Raw genomic sequence first — 26,165 nt, forward strand, 5'->3', positions numbered from 1 at the left:
TGCTTGGTGTACACAGGGTTCCTACAGATTCAGTCAAATTGAATTCATTACTTTTTTAATAGTTTTTTTTACTGCCATTTGAAATTCAATTTAAGACTGACTTCACAGTAAACACAATTGGAGAAAAAGATCAATTGCATAGGGTTAGGGTCAATTATTTCCAGTGTCTAGCGCAAACGTTTAACTGGTTTCCCCCAAAGGAAACACACAAAAATGCACAAAATGACAGTAAAACACACACACACACACACACACACAAAAATAAAAACAGATTAAAATAATCAAAATTACTCAAAACACACAAAATGACTGCAAAAAAATAGCCAGAAAGCTATGAAACAACAAAAATACAAAAAGTAAAAAGCATTAAGAAAATCCAAGAAAAAAATAAAATAAATAAAAAAATAAACTATATATATTATTTTTAATTTAAATGTATATTTCCTCATGTGGTTGAAAATCCCGCTGCAACCACGTCACTGTTTTGTAGTTGGTTGCGCTGTCGTGATTGCGCGATGTTACGGTAAATTATTTGTTTTGTTTTTTTTTAAACTTTTTTCACCATTTATTTATTTAAACGTGAGACTTATTACAGTCATAAAATCATACTTATGTGTTAAAATGTAACACTTTTAAAAACATTGATTAAAGACATTTTAATGAAAATTAAAGCCTTATTTTTAGATTCATGAATTTGAATGCCTTTTAAGACTTTTTAAGGATCTGCGGGAACCCTGGTATATCTAAAAAAAGAACAATGTGTGTGTGGTGGAAAGATAGTGATTGAAAGAGAGAGCCGGCGTTAGCTGTACAGCTAGAGGTGGTCTAAAAAGTAGGCCACGCACCTGCTGCAGAATTGGGTGAAAATGAAGAATGCTGTCCTAGATACGCACCAGATCACCTGAAACGCTCACACCATATTAATCAACTCTTCTGAGGCCACCCGCTTGTCTGGGGCAGGCATCTGAGGAGGGAGAGGAGCTGTTTTTTTCAGGCACAGGTCACTCAGACCTGTAGAGGCCTTCTTTATTCAGGCTATAGCAGGAAAACAACGTCCATGGGGTTTACACACACCCTACAGGATGAAGTGCTTAGATGTAGCTTGTCATCTGCCATCTGTCTCTTTACTTCCTCATGTTCTCTTACAAGACACGTGAACTGGCGGATGTTTGATGAGGCGGCCTGAGACAAAGGGGTTTATAGGAGCTCCGTGGAGAGCAGGGATGACTAACTCAGCCTTCTTCCTAAACGAGGACTAGCAACACCTAGACATCCTTCATGACTCTAATGTTTTAGTCGTGTCGGACCAAAAATATTTCCACCGAGGTTAGCTGAAGTGGGTCGCCCCACAGCTTTTTTTGGATCACAGAAAATGAAAATGTGCCATCTAAATGATGGCAGTCTTCTAAAAACCCACCCTGGATGGGAGGAAGCCTTCCCCGACAGTTTATTTTTACAAGTACCAAAGTGGGTCAATGGCACCACTTCTAATGACAAAACCCAATTCCTCTAGAGCTGGTAGAAACTCAATCCAGTTACATTGTTTTTTAAAACATTTTATTGGTCTTATAGAAAATAAAGAAAGCTGTATCAACAAACATACAATATATACATCAATAACTTAAACACCTCAGAGAACCACGATTAAATCCACAGTTGTAACTGTATATATGAATACATAGTACTTATCTACAGTTTGCAAAAAAAGTACAATAATTTAATTTATAAATAGTTACAATTAACTATTGTCTGTTTTCATACAAATTACTGCAATATTTTTATTACAACCCATACAGAAAAAAATAAGTAAACAGATTCACTTTGTATCACTCGCTTTAATCAGACTCGTATACATTTGGAACACAAAGCTACCCCATAGAACAGGAGGAAGAAAACCTGCACAATCCACCTCATACAAAGCAGAGTTTTGTGGAAAAAGAGCAAATGTCTTGAGAGCTTAAAACTCCACTGCCACACAAGTGCTCATATTTATCCTCTAACACATTACCTTAAAAAAAAAAAAATAAGAGCCATAACTTATTATAAATTAATCCTGCAGAACATATTACAGTGTCAACAACAACGTCAAAAACACACATAATGACAACAGAACAGTGAGCGCTAAGAACTTGTGTAGCAGCAGAGGATTCTCAGTTGTACACACACACACAAACAAATATTAAAACATTCACGCAAGGGTATACAAAAATAAACAACACAACCACCACAACAACAACAACAAATAAAAGATATTGCAAGTGGCCCTTGTGACAGAATCTATTGTAGCGTTCACTTAGTGCACAAAGTCTTTACAAAAGCAGGACCTTTCATCCAAGGTTAGCATCTGGATCTGGAATTCAGCTAATTTAAGAGCAGAGGATTTAAGTAAGGCGTGAGTGCAACTGTCCCAAGTTTCCTTTGAACCCTTTTCTAACACGTTAGCTGCAATGAGCAAGGGCCGATTGCTCTTTCACTTCCATGGATGCAAAAAACATCTGACGAAGAAAACGCACGTTTTACAAAAAAAAAAAAAAAAAAAAAACAAAGAAAAAGTTTTGCAAAACATCAAGAACTATTAAATAACAGACCATTGTAACTCTGACAATATTGATTATTCTTACATCTACTCTTTCACACCTTTCCACTGAGTTGCATATTAAGGGTCACTTTTTCACAATGGTCAATATTACCTAGCTACATACTATACACCTGTATGTGAGTGAGAGATAGGAGTCTGTGTCTCCAGAGGAGACAGAAAGATTGGTCAACAGTGCCACTCGAACACCTTAAAGACACTTGACACGAATAAGACTCACTCCACAAGACGGCCACAGCAATAAAGACGCCAACATCAATACTGGGCTATGTCAAGAGTCAGATATAGAATGTTCCCACAGTTAACCAGTCGATGCAGCTAGCCAAGCACGTATGGGGATATTAGCTTCACAGACGGCACGGGCAGAATCCAGATCTCTGGCACATGAATTGTGCTGAGGCGTAACTTTTGACACCGACTGCAGATTAACACCTCGCTCTCGACACCGTGGAGACGTTCTGACCAGCAGGACCGTGAGATCTAGATGAAGTGCATTCTTGTAATGTCATTACACGGGGACTTTCACCTTGACGTGTAAAAGTGCTTGAGTTTGGAATTCCTCTGAGAGGACCAAGGAGTGACGCAACGCTTGGCACAGGAGGAGCGCTGCTGACGGCTGTTGCTGATTGTAATTCTACTTGCTGTGTGTCTCTTTCTGTGTGTGGATTGAAGCCCTTTATGACATGTTTAATAAAAAAAAAAACTAATAATAAAAAATAAAAGCTGTCATCTTTGACTGGAGTCTTTTCATCCTGAACCTTTTTTTTTTTTTCTTTTCCCCGCGTTGACCTGTTTTGTCCTGAGCAAAACATACCGAATCTTAGTGCATACAAACCCAACTGCTTTCAATGTGACACAAAGAAAAAAGTTAATTTACAGGAGTGGTGCTGGTACAATCATTTCAACGACCTCAAGAAACTGCACAGTTTGGTAAGATCTTGAAAGAACAAACGAATATAAAAAAAAAAGCATAACACTTGAGCATTAACCAACTTGTGATTCAATGCGATGCAATAATAAAAGAATTTTACCTTGAATTGACAGAGGTATGTTTATAGGGCATCCGACACCTGGTGCAACCATTCTTCTGCATCGCATTGAGCCTGGTTTCAGCTCGACGTGGTAAACTCTCAACGACTGTATGACTCCTAACTAACACCGAAGGAAGCGGAGGATATCGAAGATGCCAACACTCACAAAAAGACGACTGACCTTGTTTACACCACCTACTTTAGCTCTACAGATTTGTTTTAATAGCACAGCATTGACATCTATACAGTGAACGACACTGCCAACTTGTCACTTACACGTCACGTCACGCGCTACCCCACAGTACGCGCCTAGTCACTAGAAAAAAAGCTATCAGACTTCAATAGTAAGCCACTTTCGGTACAATTGCAAAAATGATGTCACAGGTTGTTGTTTTTTTTTTTTTGTTTGTTTGTTTCTTTTCTTTTTCTGTATTTCTATAAACAATGGAAGGTACTCTACTAAGTAAGAAAAAACAACAACTCATCATAGGACAATCTTTTCTACACTTTTAACAGTTCAAACAGTAAAGCTTGTGTAAAGAACTTCTTTTGGAAACATCTGGTGGCCCTGCCAACAATTAACTGCAAAAAAAAAAAAGAAAAGAAATACGTTACTTTCAAACAAAAAGAGTTTTTTTGTTGTCTGTGCCAAGCTATCTTCAAAAAAAAAAAAAAAAAGACAAAGTTTTGTACGGTAGGTTTCGCTGTTCCCACAAAACAGGAAGATATAACTGTTATAACATTCAGGTTTTCTGATATTGTAGAAGATGCTTTTCATACTGGAATGGCACACAGTTCCACATGGCCTGTTTTAACGTTTCTACTTCACCATAAAATATGCAGGAACTATTTGTATTTTCAGTGCATACGTATATTATTGCTTCTACTAGTCTTGTTTATCATGACAAGTTTGCCGAAGCCTGCCAGGGAGCATGAAACAGAAATCAATGCTGCATATGGGAGCATCTTTTCAAGCTTATCTTCTTGACAGGTGGCCAAAGAATTGGACCAATCAGTAGCTTTAAAACCAAGAGGGTGTGTTCATTTGATATATATATATACATATATATATATATTTTTTTTTTTTTACAGTGCAAAGTAACAAGCAACAAGGTTAATGATGAGAAATGTGCTGGTTTAAACTTGTTTTTAACTTAAGATTATTAAAATGACATATTTTAGGATGGAAAGACTCTCTCCTATAATACTATAATACTTGAAACCAATAATCAGTCAAAAAAATAGTGAGAATGAAGGCCAGACAAATCCTTGACTTTAAAAAAACTAGGAGGTCACTTTATACATGAATAAAAAACAATAATAACTTAGATTTGCCAAATGTGGTTTCTGAATTATATGCATACAGTATGTATACAAATCAGTACATAGTACACTAGGATCAAATTTGGAGGTGAAATGCTTGTGAGAAACCAATGCACTACCCCTGTCTCCCCTTGTATGTTACAATGCACTGTCTGGGTTCATGAAGAAAGTCTTCCAGATGTGGTGTTGCTACTGTGCTACTACGACCTAGCCTCGGTTTTGGATTTGACGATGGTGATGACGCTGGTGGCGGCTACTTTACCAGGGATGAGGGGCCCGATGACAGAAGCCATGGGGCCTCTTGCTGAAGTGACGGGGCTGCGAGCGACAGTCCTGGCGAAGCTTTGGAGCGCCTCGTACTTTGAGCGTAGAGCGTCCAGCTCCACCTTCATACTGGCATTCTCTGTGGCCAGCTTGTCCACTTCCTGTTGCAGCAGAGCCTTCTGCTTCTCCAGCTCTTCTTTCTGGGTAACGCGCTTCACCCTGCAGCTGGCAGCGTAGCCGCGGTTTTTTAACGTGCGCCGCCGCTGTTTTAGCTGCAGTATTTCCTCCTTCGTTAAGCCTCGTAAATGCTGGTTCAGTTCCCGCACGGACATGTTTACTAGCTCGTCATCTGTTAGGGTGGTGCCATTCTCCCCCGGCTCCCGCTTCACCTGCAAAAAGACAAATGTGGACAAATACGTCCAAATCCACCGATAATCCAGATCAAAATCTTGCTACGTGTTACGGTGACACTAGTGATCATGCTATCCTGTGGTTGAAAATAAATGCAAAGCTAAATCTGAAGTGTTTTAACATGTTGTGATTATTAATTATTAACACTGCATTCAAATTTGAAAAGGCACTGGTACGAAGGCGGGTTTAGCTGATGGTGTATTAGCTGAACTGGTGGTCATTTTACCTGGTGACACGTCACGGCAGAAACATCTCCAATCTGCGTGGGGTTTGGTTGGGGTTTCACAAATAATGTTTTGGTACCATATCACACATTTACAGGGTACTTTTCCCAATAAACGGGTGGCTGAAAGTTTTGGAATCATTTGAGGCAGTGGTTCTCACACTTTTGTCCACCAAGTATCACCTCATCACTCTCCAAGTACCACCATAATGACCAAAATTAAAATACAGTAGCGTAGTAGGCCTAAGCATTCATTAAAAACAAGACTGAGGTTTTATTTAACAAATATATTGAATATTGTTGGCTACTGTAACATTACACACAGTTTAAACAGTAACACTTTGTTTAAATATAGGAAAATAAAACACTGTACTTAAATAATGAATCAAACTAAATTAATTTGGCATACCACTAGATTGAGCCCGCGTACCACAGTTTGAGAATCAGTGATCTGAGGCACATAATATGTAAAATTAATGACGGTTATTAACTCTATTAACTCTGTTTAGTATGTCTGGTTTTCGGGAAGTTTAATAGCCAGTAAAGTCATCTAAATAGGGAAAGATGATGGAGCGGACAGGAAACAGAAAGTGTAATGTGACGTGGAAATCATTCAACCCTGAAACAGAATTTGGGACAGCTTGAAAAGGAAAATTGGAGACACTACTATAATTAGTCCATTCAGGTAACACCATTTTTATTTACGGTACCTTTAAGGCCTTGTTTCCCTTGTTTGTAGTAGTCATGCCACGATAGCAGGGTCCACCTGCAGTGTTGGTTCTTCTGTGAAAACATTTAAAAACAAAAAGAAAATCAGCAATACTTGACAAAAAAAAAAACACACCTACATTTTTTTAATCACAACATGGGTTTGTACAATTTATTTCAGAAAAGACATTTACTGTAGATCTGTTCTTAGTGGAACAGTAAATACTGCAATAAGAACCTGAGCTGGGACTAAACAAGCAGAAAGGGAATGGGCTTCCAAACAAACAAATTTACCACGGATTCAAGATATACCAATATTTCTATTTTGGCGATATAGTAAATTGCAATATCGCCTATATCTATATTATTTTATTTTATAGCTTATTTTGTATTAAAATACAAATACTCATTTCAGGAGTCAATGCTTTTGCTACTTCTCATAACAGCATGAAAAGCACAGTTAGACCAAACCTTCCACTAAACAAGTCACACGACAGAACTCACTCACACGTGCTGTCCCTTATAGGAGAAGAAGACAAAAGTGGCACATACTGTGCAGCTGTGTGGCATTTTGCATGAGCAAATTTAACCTAGAATTGTCTTTCTGGTAAGACTTTGAGTTAACAATAAGGCTGGGCAATATATCAAGATTCAAGATATTTTGGCGATATAGAAAATCATAATATCGCCTATATATATATGTATATACACATACATATATATGTAGCTTATTTTGTTTTAAAACACTATATAAAACAAATTTAACCCTAAATTTTCTTTCTGGTCAGACTTATTTTGAATCAAAATTATCGAGATTTATATCGTATATCGCCATTTTGAGAAAAAAAATATATCGAGATATGAGTTTTGGTCCATATCCCCCAGCCCTAGACCATCTTCTATATTAGTGTGTGTGCGTTGGCTTTAGAGAACTTCACTGTGTTTGCAAACAAAAACTGGACCTAACAGAGAACAATAAGAATATCTTATAGTAAAAAGCCACCTTGAAAATAGAACTTGATACCACAACTGAGTAGAGTTGTGTGGAATTGAAAAGGTATCACATAGTAGAAAGTTGCCTTTAATGTCAACAGGGTACCGAAACAACAGCCAACTCTCCAGCAGTCTAGTACCACAATTCTGGGACTCGTGTTCAGCTCATTTTCATGGCACATTTAGGAACATTTCATTTTCTTTCCCTCCTCAACTCACATTGACACAAATTGGCAGTTCAGAGATAATAAGCCTGATACTTTTATACTTTCCAGGATGTTTGTGGCATGGAATTACACAGTAAGTACCTATCCAACCAGAGCTATTAACTTCAACCATGCAAGCCGTGTCACAAAGTGTAGCACAGGGGGCTGTCTTGTCACACTGTGGAGATAAATGCATTTTTTCATTAAAACTGGTCAGTGGTTGAGGACCATTAAGAAAAGAGACAAATTGTCCTAACATGCATGTTGTTAGACCGTGAGAGCCAACCGTACCAGGGTTCCTACAGCTTTAGTCAAATACAATTCAAGACTTTTTAAGACTTTTTATTGCCATTTGAAATTAAATTCTCCACAGTAAACACAATCAATCAATTACATAGGGTTAGGGTATTTTTTTCTCGTGTTTAGTGCAAACGTGCAACTGTCGACCCCCAAAGTAAACACACAAAATGATAGTAAAATATACAATAAAAACCAGACAAAAAAAACACAAGATGATGAGAAAAATAGCAACAAAAAACAAAAAAATTAAATTTCCCCATGTTGTTTATACATTTAAAAAAAAAAAAAAACAAATGTTACCATTTATTTTGAAATGTGAGACTAATTACAATAATAAAGTCATACTTATGTGTTAAAATGTAAGACTTTTGAAACATTGATTTAAGACATTTTAATGACAATTAAGGCCTTATTTTTAGATTCATGAATTTAATGCCTTTTAAAAGGAAAATATTATGCCATTTTTCACCTACTATTGTCATTGTGAGGCCGTCTCAGCGCTTCAGAGTCTGTGTTTATCTCAGCTGCAGCAGCAGTCATTCAAATTGTCACCGGAGTGTTAAGCTGCTACGTCACTTCCTCCTCCTCCTCTGCTCTTCTAACTACAGGAATAGTGCATTTAAGGTGTATAATCATTTATTTTATCCAACCGCTGGATCACATTGTGTCACAAACACGTCAGATCAGCAAAACGAGGCAATGTAACAGGTACTAAAAATGTGACTGCTCCCTGGTGCTGCATAGTGTGCCGAACAAGATGCACTGGAAACCACAAGAGCGGAGTACACCTCCGCAAGAACAAAAAAAGCTTACACTACAGTGTATGTTCACTGCGGAGGCGCGGCACGGGCAGCAGGCAAGTTCTGTATATAGTTTTACCGGTAGCCATCACTCCTTCGTTAGCGAGAAAAACAATGGCAGACTTCTGCAGAAGTTTTCATCAGGTTGGGGGTGGAGATACCAGCAGAGGGGTGGGTCTTTTCTTTCCTGATGAAACTTGTGACATCACAAATGTTGAAAATTTGAAACGGAGCAATTTTCTCTGTTGTAAGACTTACACAGACCACAAGCAAAGGATTTCATGGATTTATTTCACATTTTGTGTGCCGTAAGGACACTCTAGTTATTTAATTTGTGTTAAAAAAAAATGCAAAAGTGGATTTTTCATAATATGTCCCCTGACATTTTTAAGGATCAGCGGGAACCCGGTGTACTTCACAAGAAAATGTCACACCTGTCTAGAGCTGGCCAGTGCCCAACAATAATCTCAAGAATCAATGAAAAAGGGGATGAGCCTTAACTGCTGCAGAGGCTCAGTAACTATCGAGGGTAACAACAGGCTGCACTGCAGTTTATTCTCTTCATCAGATCTGAGGAAACAGCTAGCAAAACAGTGCATGTGCTCAGAAATCTATCCTAATACTTTAAACAAAGAGAAAAGACCATGTTTCCTGAGCTTGGTCATTGGATAAGCACTCGGGCAGATACATGCACAGATGCAGTTGCAGCCCGCGGTGCTTCACACCACAGGCAGTAAATGCTGTGTCAGCGACATTAGCACCCACCACAGTCAGCCTAGCCAGCACATTGCCTCAGTAAGCTGATTTACATAGCCCGGCAGCAAGTGTTTGTACTGAGCACAGAAACAAATGTAAAAAAAGCCTCTTCAAAGTTTTCAACATCAAAACAGTGAATAAACAAAAAAATACAAACCAAAACAGAGCCTGAAAAAAAACATTATATCAAGGTGAGCGCTGAGCATTGATTTAGAGTCCCTGTGCCAATAAGGCTTGTTATCAGTTGTATGTAAATGTGTGGAGAGCCTCAGCAAATGGGAAGGAAAGCTCTGCGGTGCAGGCATGCAATAAGATGGCCAGGCAATTTCCATGGCAACAACAAGGGGTACTACAGGTGGATTGGTCACCTGAGCCAAAGAGGGAGAGACAGACGCTTGGCTTGGCTTGTTAAAAATGACCTAAATACGACACTATCACACGTGCTGAGGGACATTACACAAGGTCAGATGGTGACTTGAATTTTTGATGTTTTCCATTTGACAAAGTCCTTATAAAACAGCAAGGTGACAGATGTCCGTTTGGAAAAAAAAGCCTTTTGTCGTTACATGAAGGACTTTTTCAATGTGATACTTTTATCCCTGAGGGTCTGGCTATGAATAGCAGTCTGATAGTAATACCTACTTTTCTCTGCTCTTTTATGGTGACTCATTTTCCAGTAAGCATTTGAACCTCAAATGCAAAATATAATGGGATAATTATCTGCCTGATGATGCAAAGATAATGGACAAAGACAGGAAAGTACTACACTAATAGCTACTGGGATGGGGGACTGGAAAAGAGGCTGTTTTTTTCAAATTTCACTGTAAGCTCATTATTTGCCCCATTGACAGCGAGGACCCAACATTGTTCGGCAACTGCTAGTGTCTTAAAAATGCAGAGAGGTGACAGATTGTCCCAGCTGAGGCGTCGTATTCCGTCACACAGCTGTGTGGAATAACATGGAAGACACCATAGCGCTGGGCGATATGGAGCAAAACTCATACCTCGATATTGTTTCTCAAAATGGTGTATATGATGTCAATCTTGATGATTTTCATTTAAATACAGTCTGACCGGTTAAATTTGCTGATGAAAAAAGCTACACAGGCTAATTTATTAACAAACAGTTGATTTGGTTGATCAATTAAGGATACCTTGATCTGGGATGTCAGGCTTCTATGTTGTAAAATAAAGATATTTTTGGATGTTAATGTTCAATGTCGAATATTCACAGGTGGCCATATTGGATTTTCCAATATGGCGATGCTAGTCGAGGTTACCGTCAAATAGGCATCATATTTAGAATACCTCAGGTCCAGAACCTTATAAATGCAATGACTAATGACTTTTAGTTGGCTTGTAACAAAAAAAAAACGCCATATTGAATTGTCCAATATGGCGACCCCATTGAGAATTGGCTCCGGCTCCTGCCAGATTTTAATTCAGCAGGTCAAAAACTACAAGTATGCCAGATTTCATGCTTATAGACAAATTTACACAATTCTTCCCCTAACAGACCAGACTACTATAAGAGACAGCACATGTGAGTGAGTTCATGTTCAGGTCTGGGTTAGGACGCACTCAGAAATCCATCTAACTGTGTTTTAATGCTGTTCTGTTGAGTAGTGAATGCAGCGACTCCTATAACAAGTATTTTAAAACAAAATAAGCTTTAAGAATATAAATATATTGATATAGGTGATAATGGAACACTTGATATATCTTGAATCTTGATGTGTTGCCAAGGCCTAGCTGGGCATGCTGGGAATTTACCGTACGATACTGTGGAAAAAGTGCTTTAAGAATTCATTGCAGATGGCTTCCAATGACAGCGCATGGCAGAACAACACACAAGGTCCAATGCACAGCTGCTCCCTTCCACTACCAGGCATGTCATACCTCAGACAAAGAGGCTTAGAAACGCACAAAGAAGCTAGAAAATACAAACACCCCTGTCATTTTGTTTATACAGATTGCAGCTTGCACAGGACAAATTCATTTAAAACAGTCCCAATTGAGGAGCATTAAAGGCATGTGACGCCTTGGAGGGATTTGTTTTGATTTTCATGTCTTTGTGTGCCAGAAGCCAAAGGAGCAGCAGGAAAAAAGCAGTCGCTTGGATCACAGCAAGAGAGGGGACAAAGACGTCTTTTGTAGATGCTGGCTGAATTTTTATGAATCGCCTGGAAGAACGCTGACAAATCAGAGCTGATTGCTTGTAGAGGAGAGACATCACACCCACAGGAAATAGAAAATGCTGAGTGTGGTCACCCAGAGAAAGGGAACGTTGAGAGACTGGCATAGAGAAAGAGAAACAGAGAGAGGTTGAGATGAAAAGAAGAGAGAAAGAGAGAGAGAGCCTTGTGTAAAGTGCATGGTCGACACATTTGGGGGAGTTCTAGTAGAAGAGGTTGAGAGAGAAAAAACATGATCTCAGCAAGGACCAAAAACCAAGGTGCCAATTAGGAAGTTGTGAAGTTGAACTAACACAACAAGAGCAACACATTCAACCTTCAAAAACTGTCTTTGTTCATCTAAATCTAGCAAGGAGAACTTGTAAAGGGTCAACTTTGGATGATGCTTGAAAAGTAAAAAAAAAAAAACAAACCTCTGGTGCGATAAATGCTGATCTGACATGAAAGGTCTTGCCTTGAGCCTGTGGCATGCTTTAATGATCTCATCCTTTGTGAATATCTCTAGGGGAGGATGCCAAGGATGGACACCATTAGCGTTGGGGTATAGAGGTACGTCTACAGCTTCCAACACACTGTGTCATACACGTCCCCCCCCCTCCCTGATGAATATTTATCACAGCTGTTCCTCGCCTAAGGTGGCAGAGGGGGAAGTGGGGTGGGAGGCTGAATAAAGATGCTTGGGAGGTGGTTCTTCGAGGATACATCAAGGCTCTTCCATCAACAGCTCCCTTAAAATGGCGGTAGGGCTGGTGGGGGCAGGGAGGAGGAGGAGGAGGAGGAGGAGGAGGAGGAGGGATGGATCTCTGGTATTGGAGGTGGAATGTGGTGAGGTTCAGTGCTGCAAGGGGAGGCAGCTCCACTTGACAGCAGTGTAACAAGATTACCAGGACCATAAGAGCAAACAAAAAGCCCAGCAAGCTGCCACGGAATCCAGATTACGACAACGCCTGCTCTCTGAATACTAAGCACAGCTGGGAAGGACGGACGGGGTTTGCTGAGATATGACACTGGATTGTCTGAGTTACGCGCACACTCATATCCACCCTGTGGACAGGTTACCAAAATTGCACAGGCACATTCAGATTTTTCATTCTCTGACAGAAGTATTTAATGAGTTGGCAGTAAAGTATATTTAACCACACATTTGGGGGTGGATACTGAAGCATTTAGTTGCATTTAGCATTAGCAATCAACAAATAACATTGTAAGGTAAACAGGCGTTTAACAATGGTTTAGTCATATTAAACTAGCAGTGGTGTTCTGGCTCTACAGCAATTAATTAAAAAATAACTTTTATAATCTTGAAAATTAATATAAAAGTCAAAGTGAGAACAGGAACCATTAAAGGGAATCAGGGGCACCCACGATTCCCTTTATCGTGTGATCATGGAAAAATAATAGAAAAAAAAAGGAATTCACTTCATGAAATGGAAATGACATTCTTGCTATTGTTATATTTTTTTAAACCATTATTTGTACTCTTTTTTTAAACTAAATTTAGCAGAAAGATACTCTAACTTACATACATATTTTGGGACAAATTCTCACACATAATGTGACGCCGTTCACCTCCTGAAATGACAATGGCTAAAGGAATACGATACACATATTTCAATCAATTTTTCTGTCCCAAGCAAGTTTGTCTTTTCAACTACAGGACACACAGTCATTGCCTAAAGGTCTAAACATGTCCGTACCTTAAATCTGATATGTGTAGGTTGTTCTAGTTTGATATTTAAAATTAAGTTGTGATGCAAAGTTCATGTCATTATGATGGCATGAGTTAGTTTTCATCTTAGAAGTCTGTTTTATATATATTTTTAATATTCCTATTGAGTTGAAAAGGTAACCAAGCCCAGAGTTAAAGTAAAATAAAAGCATTGTTATTTATTCCAACTCCAATCTTTTTGTATCTGTATTCCCTTCTCAAAATGTCAGATGGTTATTGTGGGACTATGATCATCTATCGTATCGTATCATTAACTTTCTCTATCGTACCACTACTACTGTTTAGCACCATATCGTTCTGCACTTCCTGAAAATTCCATCTCGTCTAGGGCCGGGGCACGTAATCGATGATGCCGAAGCAAAAAACACGCTGACGCAAAATATGTGCGCCGATGCGTCGTCTGACCCAAACAAAGGTGGCGGCGCCGGAGAACAACTAACACGAGTGGCTCCTCCAAGTTTCAAAAGTGGAAGGCAGTCAAGGCACGCACTCGTTTGTCGAATGTAGCTGTTCCCCGTAAACCTCGTTCTTTATCCCGGGTGTGACCGGACGGCAGCGCGTCGACGGGACAAGGAAGAAACGTGACATCAGCGGCAGCAGCAGCACACCGAACCAAGCGTACAAAAACACATTCTCCTTTACAACCGAGTGCATAACATCAAATGGCTCTCACCATTAAAATATGAACAAAAAAAGCTTTGCTCTTTTCCTGAGTCAGGGTGAGAAGTTTCTCTACACCAGTGGTTCCCAAACTTTAATATGGAGCACAATGATGGAATGAATGAGTGATAACACACATTTTAAAGAATCGGATTTTGTAAATAAGTGAAATAAAACAGTATTTAGTGGTTCCTAAATAGATTAATTTCTATAGTTTTGATCATTTTGTGTCATCCTCCCCCCCAGTGTGAGACCAAGACTGACCCTTGTATTTTCAGTTCATGTTCTAATCAAGATCATTTACGTCATCATTATTGTAATTTTTTAACAAAAAAATGAACATTATAAAACCCCATATTTATTTGTTAATTTTCCAATTTATCTATCTTGTTTTTTGTTGGAAAAGCACTTTCATTTGGAATTTTGAGTTGAAGAAAAATGTGAGTGGCAGAGTGTATAACTTTAAGTTGTTGTTATTTTCATGTGAATGAAAAATTTAAATTTTTAAATTTTGTTGATTCAGGAAAGATACCATGACAGGCTGCCGGCTCCCACTGCCTTTTTATTTTTTTAATGAACGCTACCTCTGACTCTTAATGCATTACTTTGTACTTTTATATTCTCACTTAAACTTTTGAGTTGAAGATCAATAAACATATATTGCAATGTTAAGGAATTCGTGTTTTTTTTTTTTTTCATTTTAGATATGTAAATCAACATGTATAAATTACTTTTAGTCAATTAATCGGGAGATAATCGATAATCTAATCGAGTCAAATCGAATCGGACTGGAAAAAACTATCGTTAGATGAATCGTATGAATAATTGTTTATCCCAGCCCTAATCTCATCTTTTCTACAGCCAAGAAAACCAAGGTTAAGATGTTTATGACCAGTCATCAGCCAGCATTTAAAACAAGAACAAGTTCAAATTAACAATCTCAATCCTTCTTAGCAGACTTGTCGAAGGCACACATTTAAATCCCTTCTTTCCAATCCAAAGTAGAAAATATTGCCGGGATATTCAGATCTAATCATTTCAGCCGTCAGCTGAGCAAAGTCAATTACCAACCAAGCTGCGTACGTCGGGCACCATTTAACTGCAAATTACAAATCAGACCCTTCTGACAGAGATACTGGATGAGTGTAAACTTGAGGATGGAGAAAACAATGTGTGAGCGTGTCTATGGAAGAGAAAGGAATGATGAGGAAGATGAGAGGGAAGCTATTAACCACTAAGTATACAGAGCGTGAAATAAGTGTGACAAAAAAGGGAGTGGGAAAAAAAAAAAAAATTCATTCAGCAGCTTTCACAGGGAAAATGTGATATGCCTGTAGTAGAGGGCAAACAGTAATCCACTATTTCTGACCGGTGGAGGTTTAAAGCACTGCTAAAATAGTAATGATCCAATTCATATGGCAACTTTGCTAACATTGCTCTGTAAGAAATGATTTCAAGCTGAATCAGGAAAACCTGATATATACTATACTATAATGTTTGAAACACATTGTTATCATCAGTAAAAAAAACAACAAATAAAACTATGCAAAATGTCACAAGGCTAAAATAACATAACGGTGCTTTGAGATCGGTATAAAAAAAAATAAACAAATAACTAGGACAACTAGCGGCCCCAAAAGTAAATGCACAAAATTACTAAAAAAAAACACAAATGAACAGATCAATAGTAAATACACAAAAGAACAACACAAATATTACAAAATACCCAGAAGAAGAAAAAAGTGCACAATGGGACAACAAAAATACATACAAAGAACAACAAAAACACACAAAAAAGCCTACAAAAACATACAAATACACAAAAGAACAATGACAACAAAACATAAAAGGAAAAACAATACAATGGGACTGGGACAATTACTAACAATCCGCTGCATAATATGTTCCACTTTTTCTCCTCTAAGAGACAGCAGTGTGAGTGAGTTCTGTAGTGTGGCTTGTTTAGGGGAAGGTCTGGGTTAAGACGCATAAGGACAATTCATCTAACTGAGCTTTTCATGGTGTTCTGAGAAGTAGTGAAAGCAGCAACTCCTAAAACAAGTATTTCGATACAAAATAAGCTATAATTTATATGCGTAATACTGTAGTTTTCTTTATTGCCAAAATGGAAAAAAGTAACAAACTACACATAATTAGGGATGGGCATTGTTTGGATTTTAACAGTTCTGATTCCGATTCTCAATTTCGCTTCCTGTTCCAAACGATTCTCAATTCCAATTATTTGAGTTGTGCAGGTAAATGGGTCTTAGATTTCCAAGGATAATTTTTTCATTGGAAAAAGCCTTTACACAGGCCATTTTTATGAATTAACTGAGTTGATACAGTTTAAATTGGTTGCTGTACTGCAACTAGGGTATTCAAATACAAAGGTCCCCAGCTGAAAAAAAACTACAAACAAGTTGGCAGCAGTGTAAAAAACAAAGAGCTACAGCCCAGGTACATGTGAAACTAAATAAAACAAACTCAAACCCTGGAGCAGTCATGTGACAAATCAATCAACAGTTCTTGTTGAGAAAGATGAAGTTAATTTGGGTCGTTCTGTGCTTGCGCGACTTGTGGCGATGACATAATCCAAGATGGCGGCAGCCCGGACTCCAGCCGAGACTATTTAATAAGAGCCTTAAAAGACATGGATATAATGAAAAGAGCGGATGGACGGAAACATAAACATGCAGACTTTCACACGGACTTATTAAACACACACGGACCTCGGTAAACGAAACAGGCTACACCGTACCTGTACTGCATGTATAGGCTGTAATATCACCAGTTTATCATTTTACCAGTTGTTAGAGCTACTGTCTTTACCAGAGAGCAACTTTTTATTCCTGGTGATTGTTTTACTGGGCTTTTTACTGGGATTAGTTCCTTTCTCCCTTCTGCTCCGCGGTCCAAACTGAAACCGTAGCCAGACACACACACACACACACACACATACACACAAACTGCAGTCGCGTTCTGAACGCACCTTATACTAACCCCGCGTAAACAAACAGAGCAAACCGTGGAAACAAACTTTTAGGAATTGAAAAAAGAATCGAAATTCAAACATCTTCGTAACGGTTCAAGAACCGGACGTTAGGAACTGGTTTTTGATGCCCAACCCTACAGGTAATCATGAACAAATACCACAACATAAAAAGCTTAAGTAAATATTACAAAAATATTAACACTGAAATAAAACGATTTCAGAGTTTTATGAAAGGAACCAATGAAATAGAGTGTTTGTTTGTTTCTCGTGGCGATGCCAGCCTGTCATTGCCCGATATTGTTAAATCTCGGAAACTACGCAGGTCTGGGCCTGGTTAGTAGTTGGATGGGAGACCACTTACAATTCCAGGTGCCACAGTGGGGGACAGTCGCTTCAGTGGTATCTGTCCCCAGTGGTATTGTGTCCTTGGGCAAGGCACTTCACCCACATTGCCTAGTATGAATGTAGTGTGTGAGTGTTGGTGGTGGTCCGATGGACTGATGGTCCATCAGTCCGGCCCAGGGCAGCTGTGGCTACAATAGTAACTTACCACCATTAAGTGTGGCGTGAAAGAATAATGTCTTAATTATGTAAAGCACTTTGAGTGTCTATGATAAAGCCCTATATAAAATCCAATCCATTATTATTATTACTTAAACGCAAGTGGATTCAAGTGATTTTTTTTTTAGTTGGAGCCACATTGATTGTCTTACTGCTATGGGGAAAAAAATAAAGTTTTAACTCTAGTTGCTGTTATTTTTTGACAGTTTTACTATACGCTCTCAGGCGAGCATTATTTCTTTCCAAGTGTTGCTTCAAAAGCTTTTCTATCAGTGAGTTAGAGAGAACAGTAGCAGAGAATAGCAGGGATCATAGACACCTATTATTGCAGTTTGAAGTAGAAAAGGAAAGTGTCTTGTATTTATTTTAGTAGCTTTAACCACACGGTAAAGCATGTGGCACACTTATGTCTAAATTGTGCATCTAGTTCACGTCTTTCAGAGTGAATCATTGCCCTCCAGGGATTCTGTCTTTTCTGAAGTCACTGATAATGTGAGGCTTATTTAAATGGACTCAAACCAAACTGGTTTGCGATACAGTCCTTTTCCTTACTCATATAGCAGCTCTTTTTAACATTCTTTTGCATTTTGGTGCTCGCAGGAAGACAAGAGGAGACTTCATTGGCCTTGTAAAGCATCCACACAATTTGCCTGAAGGGCTTGATTAAACAGGAAGAGAATAGCTCTTCATACTTGCAGAGGAAGTAAGGGTTACAGACTACCCACACACTGGGAAAATATCCAGCAGCTTTGCTTCAATCTCTGATTGCATATGGATTTGATGTGTATCCCTTCGCCATTAGAACACCGTAACACGGCCTTCCCAACATGCAGGGTAAACAACAACTTAATACATTAAGCTTAAAAACAAAACAACTCCTACATTTGATTAATACCACTGTGAAGCTCTCATTTACTCTCTTCTATTGAAACGCCTCTCTGTGATACGACCATCAAACACATGGAGCTTAGTGGCATAAGTACTTTAGAAAACACCACAGCACAGCAGAGCCCTGATGCAAAGTTGTACTGTGGAGAGCCTTGATTAAAGAGCAGCTTTACCTGAAAATGACAAACATCAATTGCCAAGGTGCTGCTGAAAATATAATGAATGACTGATGAGGTCTAAGTAAAAAATAAATATCTGACAAAGCCTTACAGATATTGTCCAAATCTCACTTTCTATACCAGTGTTTTTTCAAATTGTGTGTTATCACTCATTCATTCCATCATTATGCTCTAGAGTTGTTTTTTTTCATAGTATTCTGAGCAAACTGTTGTAGTCGTACTTGGAATCAGAAATAAGAGTGTAAGGTTTTATTGGACTAACTACCTTTAATCCTCTAACTCCCACCGTAAAGGGTGTGCTTAACTGGTGAAAAGTGTGTCACTCAAGCTCGGACATCGGATTGGTGTCTTTTAACAGTTTTATTTCCATGCAACGCTAACTATTACTAGCACAGTAACCGTGTCGTTTGCCAGCCAGGTAATCAACTGAAACGACATTAAAACATAAAAGCAAACACACCCACAGCATTAACAACACGGACATAATATCAACTGTATAAACTGCACACATGAACATTTAAGGTAGTTAACACAGGTTTAACATCTACACATTAACTCACCAGCTCAGCTTCACCAGTCAAAACAGCGACATCCGTACAAATGAAATCCGGCAGGTAAACACATATGCGGGAAACACACAGCACGCCCTGTATTTTGATAGATTAATCCGCCCCAAATAAAATACAGAAAATGCAGTAATTCCTCAACATAGATACAGGGGGTTTGGTTGGTAATAAATCAAAAACAAATGTAAAATATACACCAACATATGAAAAAAATAGGAGAACTCCACACAAAGAGAAAGGTGCTACTTGAGCTAAAAACGTTTGAGAACCAACCACTGTTCAAATACAATGCAAACAAAGTGACAAAACACCTGGTTGACTACACTGACAGTTCCTAGTCAACTAGTCTATTACACAAGGTTTTTCAATAGTCTCATTTGAGAACAAAATAATCTACAATGGCAAAACACTGTCTGCATTAACAAACCATCTGAAAACATCCTCATCATACCAAATTGTTAGTTGTAATAAATTATAATACTGAGATGTGCACACACTGTGACCCAGACGACCATTTGAACACTGCTAAACATCAAAATCAAAATCACACTAAAAAGAATGATATTGCCATCAGAAGCAATGAGTGGCACATCCAAGATGTACCTGCACATTTTCATGGAAAAGCAGAAAAGGTGCAGACAAGTTAAAAAAAAAAAAAAAAAAAAAGACAAGCAGAAAAGGTTTTGAAAAAAAAAATAAAAATAAAAAAAATAATAGAAAAAAAATCAATACTTAACGGGAGCATATCGATAATCGATCGTGTGGAAAAATATCGGGATATATCGCCGTATTGAGATATCGTCACACTCCTCAATATTTTTTTTTAATCAGGTAAATCCGTAGTGTAAGCCTCATGTTTTCGTGCATTGCATTGTTGGATGTGGAGTCATGGAAAAAGGTGCATAGTGGCGTTTTTACTTCATTCTGATATCACAGGGAATAACGGGAATAACTGTTTCCTTGTCTGGTGAAAAAGCCAAAAAGTCACAGTTAGAATGAAGTGAAAACACTATTATGTATCCATTTATGGGATTCCATATCCCACAATGCAATGCACGGGAATGTCAACAAAGCTGGTCGTCATTCCTAAGTAGGGATGGGAATTGATAAGAATTTAGCGATTCTGATTTTACTATCAATTTGATTCCTTACCGATTCTCTTATTGATTCTCAATGGGTGAGGGAATATAAATAAATGAATTTGTTTGCTTTAACTATTTATTATATTATCTTTGTCTCTTTAATTTCCTGCAGGGATATCAGCTCTCTTTTAATCCACCAGGTATAGATTGTTTTCACTGGATAATAACATAAACAAAAGCTATATAAAATTGATGAATTATTATTATTATTATTACAACATATGACACATTTTGGCTACAAACATTTGAGAATATTTACAGTGCTCCTTTTGAACTTGAACAACTTGATCCAACACTAGAAAGAACATATTAACCAAAAGTTCAGCTGCACTTATTGTTATGTATTTAAACGGTAAAGCTCTTAGCTTAGTCTTTGTTTACATTTCTATAAATGGACCTTCAGAGACGCCGTCCGCTGGTTGTTACAGTCGACGTCACCAGAAGTGTGTGTGTGTGTGTGTGTGTGAAAGAGCAAACTAAAGACAACGATCAGTACCGGTCCGCCTCCCGTGTCTGATTACTTGTTATGATGACATAAACTGGCGACAAAGTGTGTGTTCTTGCTGAAGTTTGGTGTTTTCGGAAGAAAAGTCCGTGCAAGAAGCAACTTTAGTGCGAGTGTACAGAACCCGGAAGTCAGTAGCGTAGTAACAGAGACACTACAAACACAGCATGGAGGACAGCACAGCTGGGGTGGAGGAGGTGGATTATCCGCAGTGGACAGCAAACAACTATATGGTGGAAAAAGCTTCACTTGGTGCTAGCATAAACACAATATACAGGACCTGGGGGAGTTTATCGTTACGTAGACATAAGAGGAACCGATAAGCAGAATCTACAGGCAAGCAAACAAACGACTCCACGGAATTGCATTACTGGGAACCAGTTCTCGGAAAGAACCGGTTTTCGATTCCCATCCCTAGTCCTAAGATTGTTGTCGCTGTGCAGAATATATTGTTAAATAATTTCCTTGGAATGGGCACTATGGCTCCATTGTTTTTCTTTTATAAATAAAAAAAACAATATAGAAGCTAGGTTTCACTGTAAGTAGGAGGAATGACAGACACCAACTACCAGAATGCTTTGTGCCTTTTCTCATTCTGTCTAATACTGACATGGAGAATGGGGAAACATCAGGCAGTAATGACCATGGCAAGCAAAACTCAAACTCAAAACTCAAATTCATCAAACACACTTGTTTCCGTGTCTGGATGAAAGTAATACTTTGAGCGGTGGCGCGGGCATATCGCAATTCTAAGCAATCATAATCCACTCTACACTTGCAGGAGGTTTCATCACCAACATTGCCTTCAATTTGCAAAAATGGCATGAAAAAAGTATATATTGATTCTTTTCTCCCTTCCTTCTAAGCATCTCCACTTTCCCTGTGGAGCTTAAGCAGCACTTTTGTGGACAAATCCCACATTTGTGTTCCTTTCTGAAGGCTATTAATTGTCCTGAATAGGCGGAACTTCTCCCTCGGCACAGCTGAGTTGGCCATACGGCGAACGTTTATGGTCAGACTGTACTACTCTGTGCTCAGGGAAGTCTTGCCTTGTGTTTCATCAACCTCCCACATCCCATTCCAGCCTCTACTTTGACGGCACTTTCTGAGCAACGCCAGAGGGGTGTGTGAGCGCGGTGCATTTGGTTCACTTCAGAGGTATCCAGCCTTATTTTATCTCTGCTTGCACAATGAAAGGTGATAAATCTAGTAGCTGAGCACCACCACTCCCTGTCTCCATCTGCACACCACTGCAGCCCCATTGGACTACGAGGACTATCATCTGTTCTTGTTACCTGCAGAGAGGGGCAGAGATAGGCATTACGCCTTATTGCAAAGCCATGCCTCTGATGTACGGTCGGCCCTGTCTGCTAAACACACTTCAATGCCCCCTGAACACAGATGATGAAATAAGTTGGATATCTGAGCAAGAATGGGCAACTTCTGTTTTTTTTTTTTTGTTTTTTTCCCCTCTCTCTCTCTGCCTACATGCATTTAATAGTTTCCAAGGTGACTTTACAAAATTACACTGAGACTCTCCATGGATAATTAATTACCTGCTTCCCTCTGTAAGTGTGTTCTTTAATAAGCGGCAAATTTCATCATGTCACACAGAGAGAAACAAGAGCATATGCCTCGCCAAAATAAGAGAAGTGTTGCACCGTGTAAAAACTGTTAAAAGTAAGCCGTGGCAAATTACACAAACATGTGGGAGAGTACTTGTACTTACTTACCAAGAAACACAAGATTCATGAAATTAGAAGCTGCTGTGATTCCCCCATCACACATGTGCTTATTATAGAACTATTATCATATAATCAGATGCATGATATCTATGTATTAAGCCTTATCTGAATAGATTTGACAACTAAGGACTTTAGTGTTGGTGTGCAGACACCCTGTTTGTGGCACCATGACAGTGCTACATTAAAAAACAGACCATAGTCTCACATGAATACAGATGTGGCTATTGATAAATGCATTGTGGCCATCACTTGGTGCTCGTGACTGGATGACTGATATAGAGATGGGGAGGGGGGTGATGGGGAAATAAAGGGTAGATTGCAGATAAGCATCGACCCTTATCACACAGCAGACCTTTGTCCGATGGTGCCATGTTCCGGAGGAGGATTCTTATAATACATCACTGTGATGATTCAGCATGATAATAATAAATCACTACTTATTTATCTGGCTCTGATACGACAATAATCTCGTGCTTATGTGTCGGCAGATGGAATACATTATGTATTACATGAGGTTAATCAATTTGATACAATTGATTAATCCAATGCATCCACAGAAATTGCACACACACAAAAAAACAAAACAAAAACAAAGCCCATCCACATCAACACTGGTCTTTTGTGAGGAATGGAACGAGAGGGAGATGATAGCGACCGACCTGATGTGATGTGATGTGGCTAAAGCCGCTGGCTGTGCTCGGTGAGCTGATGAAGCAGCAGGTTTGAAGAGCATGAGTTGACAAAGCGAAGGAGAATCGCTGTGTTTGCGTGTGAAAGAGGAAAGAGAGTCTCTCTCGACTACGGAGCAGCTTTCAGTCACCGAGGCGAGCCTACCCTACGCGGGCACCGCGGACTTTGACATTCCGCGACTCTCCGACCTCTCTCTCCCCCCGCCTACAGACCATCATGGCAGCGAGGAAACCCCCGGGCTCTGCCTCTGTCCCCGACGCCGTCACAGCGGCTCCCCGAGCCGAGGGAAGTCACCACAGCGTGTCCGGAACCCCCCCGAAAAAAACCCCAACTGACATGTTTTTACACACATTTACAAAAGGTTAGCTGCTCTCTGAGAATAGCAGGTCAACATACTACGGTTACCCCCTGCCCTCACAGCCTCAGATAAATACATAAAAAAAAAACAAAAAAAACAACAGTATTGCTTAAAAGCTGCATTTTAAAGCTTGGTCACAGTTTCATTTTAAAACAATCAGAATGTAATTAATGATAACTTATGTGAGTGAACGCTAGCATGCTAACCCAAAGCTAGCTGTGTTGAGATTCTCAGACTATGTGCTGAAGTTAGCCTTTATTGTGTATATTGAGGGGAAGTTTCAGCACAACTCTACATTTAAGGATCTTATTTTGTGTTTAATATGGTTTACTTATGTGGAAACATTTACCAGGTAGACCATGTTTGCTACTAAAATCTCAAATAAACACTTTTTTTTAAATTTTATTTTACAAAGGTAGTCAGGTGCTTTATGACTTTTATAGCTAAAGCTATGTTGAGATGTTTAATTTTATATTAGGGATTGTGTAATAAGGTAGTTTCAGTAAGCTAGTTTTTATTTTTGCTACATTATGAGACTCAGTGGCTAAATGTTCACTGGGCAGATATCATCACCAAAATATATGAAAAACCCATTCAGAGCTTTATCAACTCAGCATTAAAATGTATATACAAAAAAAAAAAAAAAAACCCCTGCTTAGCACTTTTTGTTTTCTGCTCTCACACGTGTTTGTTTACAAAAGCTAACACTGTAACAGCCCTATGACCTTTTGTTGATTTAACCATAAATAATAGCATCCTTACTATTAAGTTACAACGTGATTTTTCTTTTTACTGTTGGTTTTTGTTTCAGGGAAATGTGGATAAAAACTTGGCAAAATATGTTCCAATCAAGGCATCAAGAAATATATTATTCTTATCGATCAACAAACGTATTTTCAATTAAAAACACAAAAACTTAACTTCAATTAAAAAAAATAAATAAATAAAAAACATCCTTTTAATCAAAGAACAAAGTGTTTTTATGCATTTTTGGAGGGGCATCAAATATTTATTTGCATTTGAACACTTTTTCTTTTATTAAAAAAGACATTTTCTATGGAAACTTATTCCTGCCAGTATTTAAAAAAAAAAAAAAAAAAAAACAGGGAAAAGTTAAATAATAATAAAATCTATTAAGAGATACTAAGTCATAATTACGAGATACTCTTAATTATGACAGATTTTTTTTTTTTACTAATTAGTTTATATTTCCTAGTTTTGGGGGTTTTTCACTGGCGTGAATTGGCTCCCATAGTTTTCTGATTAAAATGAAGCTTTTTTGTTTGTTTTTTTAACTGAAAATACATTTTTGGTTGAATAATAGACACAAATCTACCTCGTGTGTGGCACACGCACATTCATTCACACGTAATGACCTCGTTATCTTTTCACAAACTTCATTTTGCAAAGCTCGTGAGTTTTATTCTACATCTGGACTCTTATTAACTTCCCTTTAAACGGAAACCGAAAGCTACGAATCAGAGGCTGACTTCAGTGTGGTTCTCAGACGAAGGCATGCACACTCAGCATAACACGGACTCGGAGCGGTTCGCGGACCCACCTGTCAGTGAAAATCACCGCCCCCCCTCCCTGTGGAGTTGTAGCCGTCAGAGTCCTCCTGTTACAGCCACATAAAGGTGAGCGAACATTAGCGGCTCCGCTTACAACAGTCTCTCCCGGACAGACGCGTTTAGACGCCAGCTCGTGCTCCCCTTTCTCTTGTATCATCCAACCACGACGTCATCGTGTTTGGTCACGTGTCCTCATTCATGATGAGCGATCCTCGGGCAACACACACACACACACCACCAGTGCTAAAACACCTCCTATTGTTGCATTGTTTACAACAAATCAACATTAAGGACGAGGGCAACACATTTTTAGTCCTTTATTACCCAACGATTCAGAAAATATGCACAATCTTTGATAAAGGGCTTTATGAACATATTGTGCAGATGTACTGAGGTAGGTGAACATACATGGGGTGAAAAGGCACCGAAATTCACTAACACATTTTAAAATGTGGTGTGTTTGACACCCAGCAGGGGTGAAGTGGCCATCTGACGACCGAGTGGAGGCAGATATGTTAACAGGTGGCCTAAAATGGCAAGAAAAGAGTGAAAATAGGCCAAAAACAGTCAAGAGTGGCCAAAAAATATGGCAAATAAATAGGAACCAGGTGGTATGTACAGACAAAGGGTAGCTTAAATGGACAAACAATAGTGAAAAAGGGAAACATGTGGCAAATGAGTGTGAAAAGGGCAAAAATGTGCAACAAAAAGAGGCCAAATGTAGAGGAAAAGGAAACAAGTGGTATTTCAAAGGTTACCTTCTTTGAATGAAA

The 26,165-nt window shown here is 38.7% G+C and overlaps 1 protein-coding gene across 2 annotated transcripts; it reads right to left on the reverse strand.

The window, feature by feature from the left end:
* Nucleotides 1–3,327: 3,327 nt before the first annotated feature.
* Nucleotides 3,328–25,563, reverse strand: LOC114468752 (transcription factor MafG). 2 transcript variants are annotated; one of them, XM_028455809.1, is made up of 3 exons: nt 25,383–25,563; nt 6,559–6,631; nt 3,328–5,603 (listed from the first exon to the last, which is right to left on the reverse strand). In XM_028455809.1, exons 1-3 carry the CDS (start codon nt 25,547–25,549, stop codon nt 5,151–5,153), a joined length of 693 nt encoding a protein of 230 aa, XP_028311610.1. In that variant the 5' UTR covers nt 25,550–25,563; the 3' UTR covers nt 3,328–5,150. The 2 variants fall into 2 exon arrangements, with proteins under 2 accessions (XP_028311610.1, XP_028311611.1); XM_028455810.1 differs by lacking the exon at nt 25,383–25,563 and adding an exon at nt 23,433–23,827.
* Between the last annotated feature and the right edge of the window lie 602 nt (nt 25,564–26,165).

The sequence above is a fragment of the Gouania willdenowi genome, chromosome 8, assembly GCF_900634775.1.
Source record: "Gouania willdenowi chromosome 8, fGouWil2.1, whole genome shotgun sequence".
NCBI lineage: Eukaryota > Metazoa > Chordata > Actinopteri > Blenniiformes > Gobiesocidae > Gouania > Gouania willdenowi.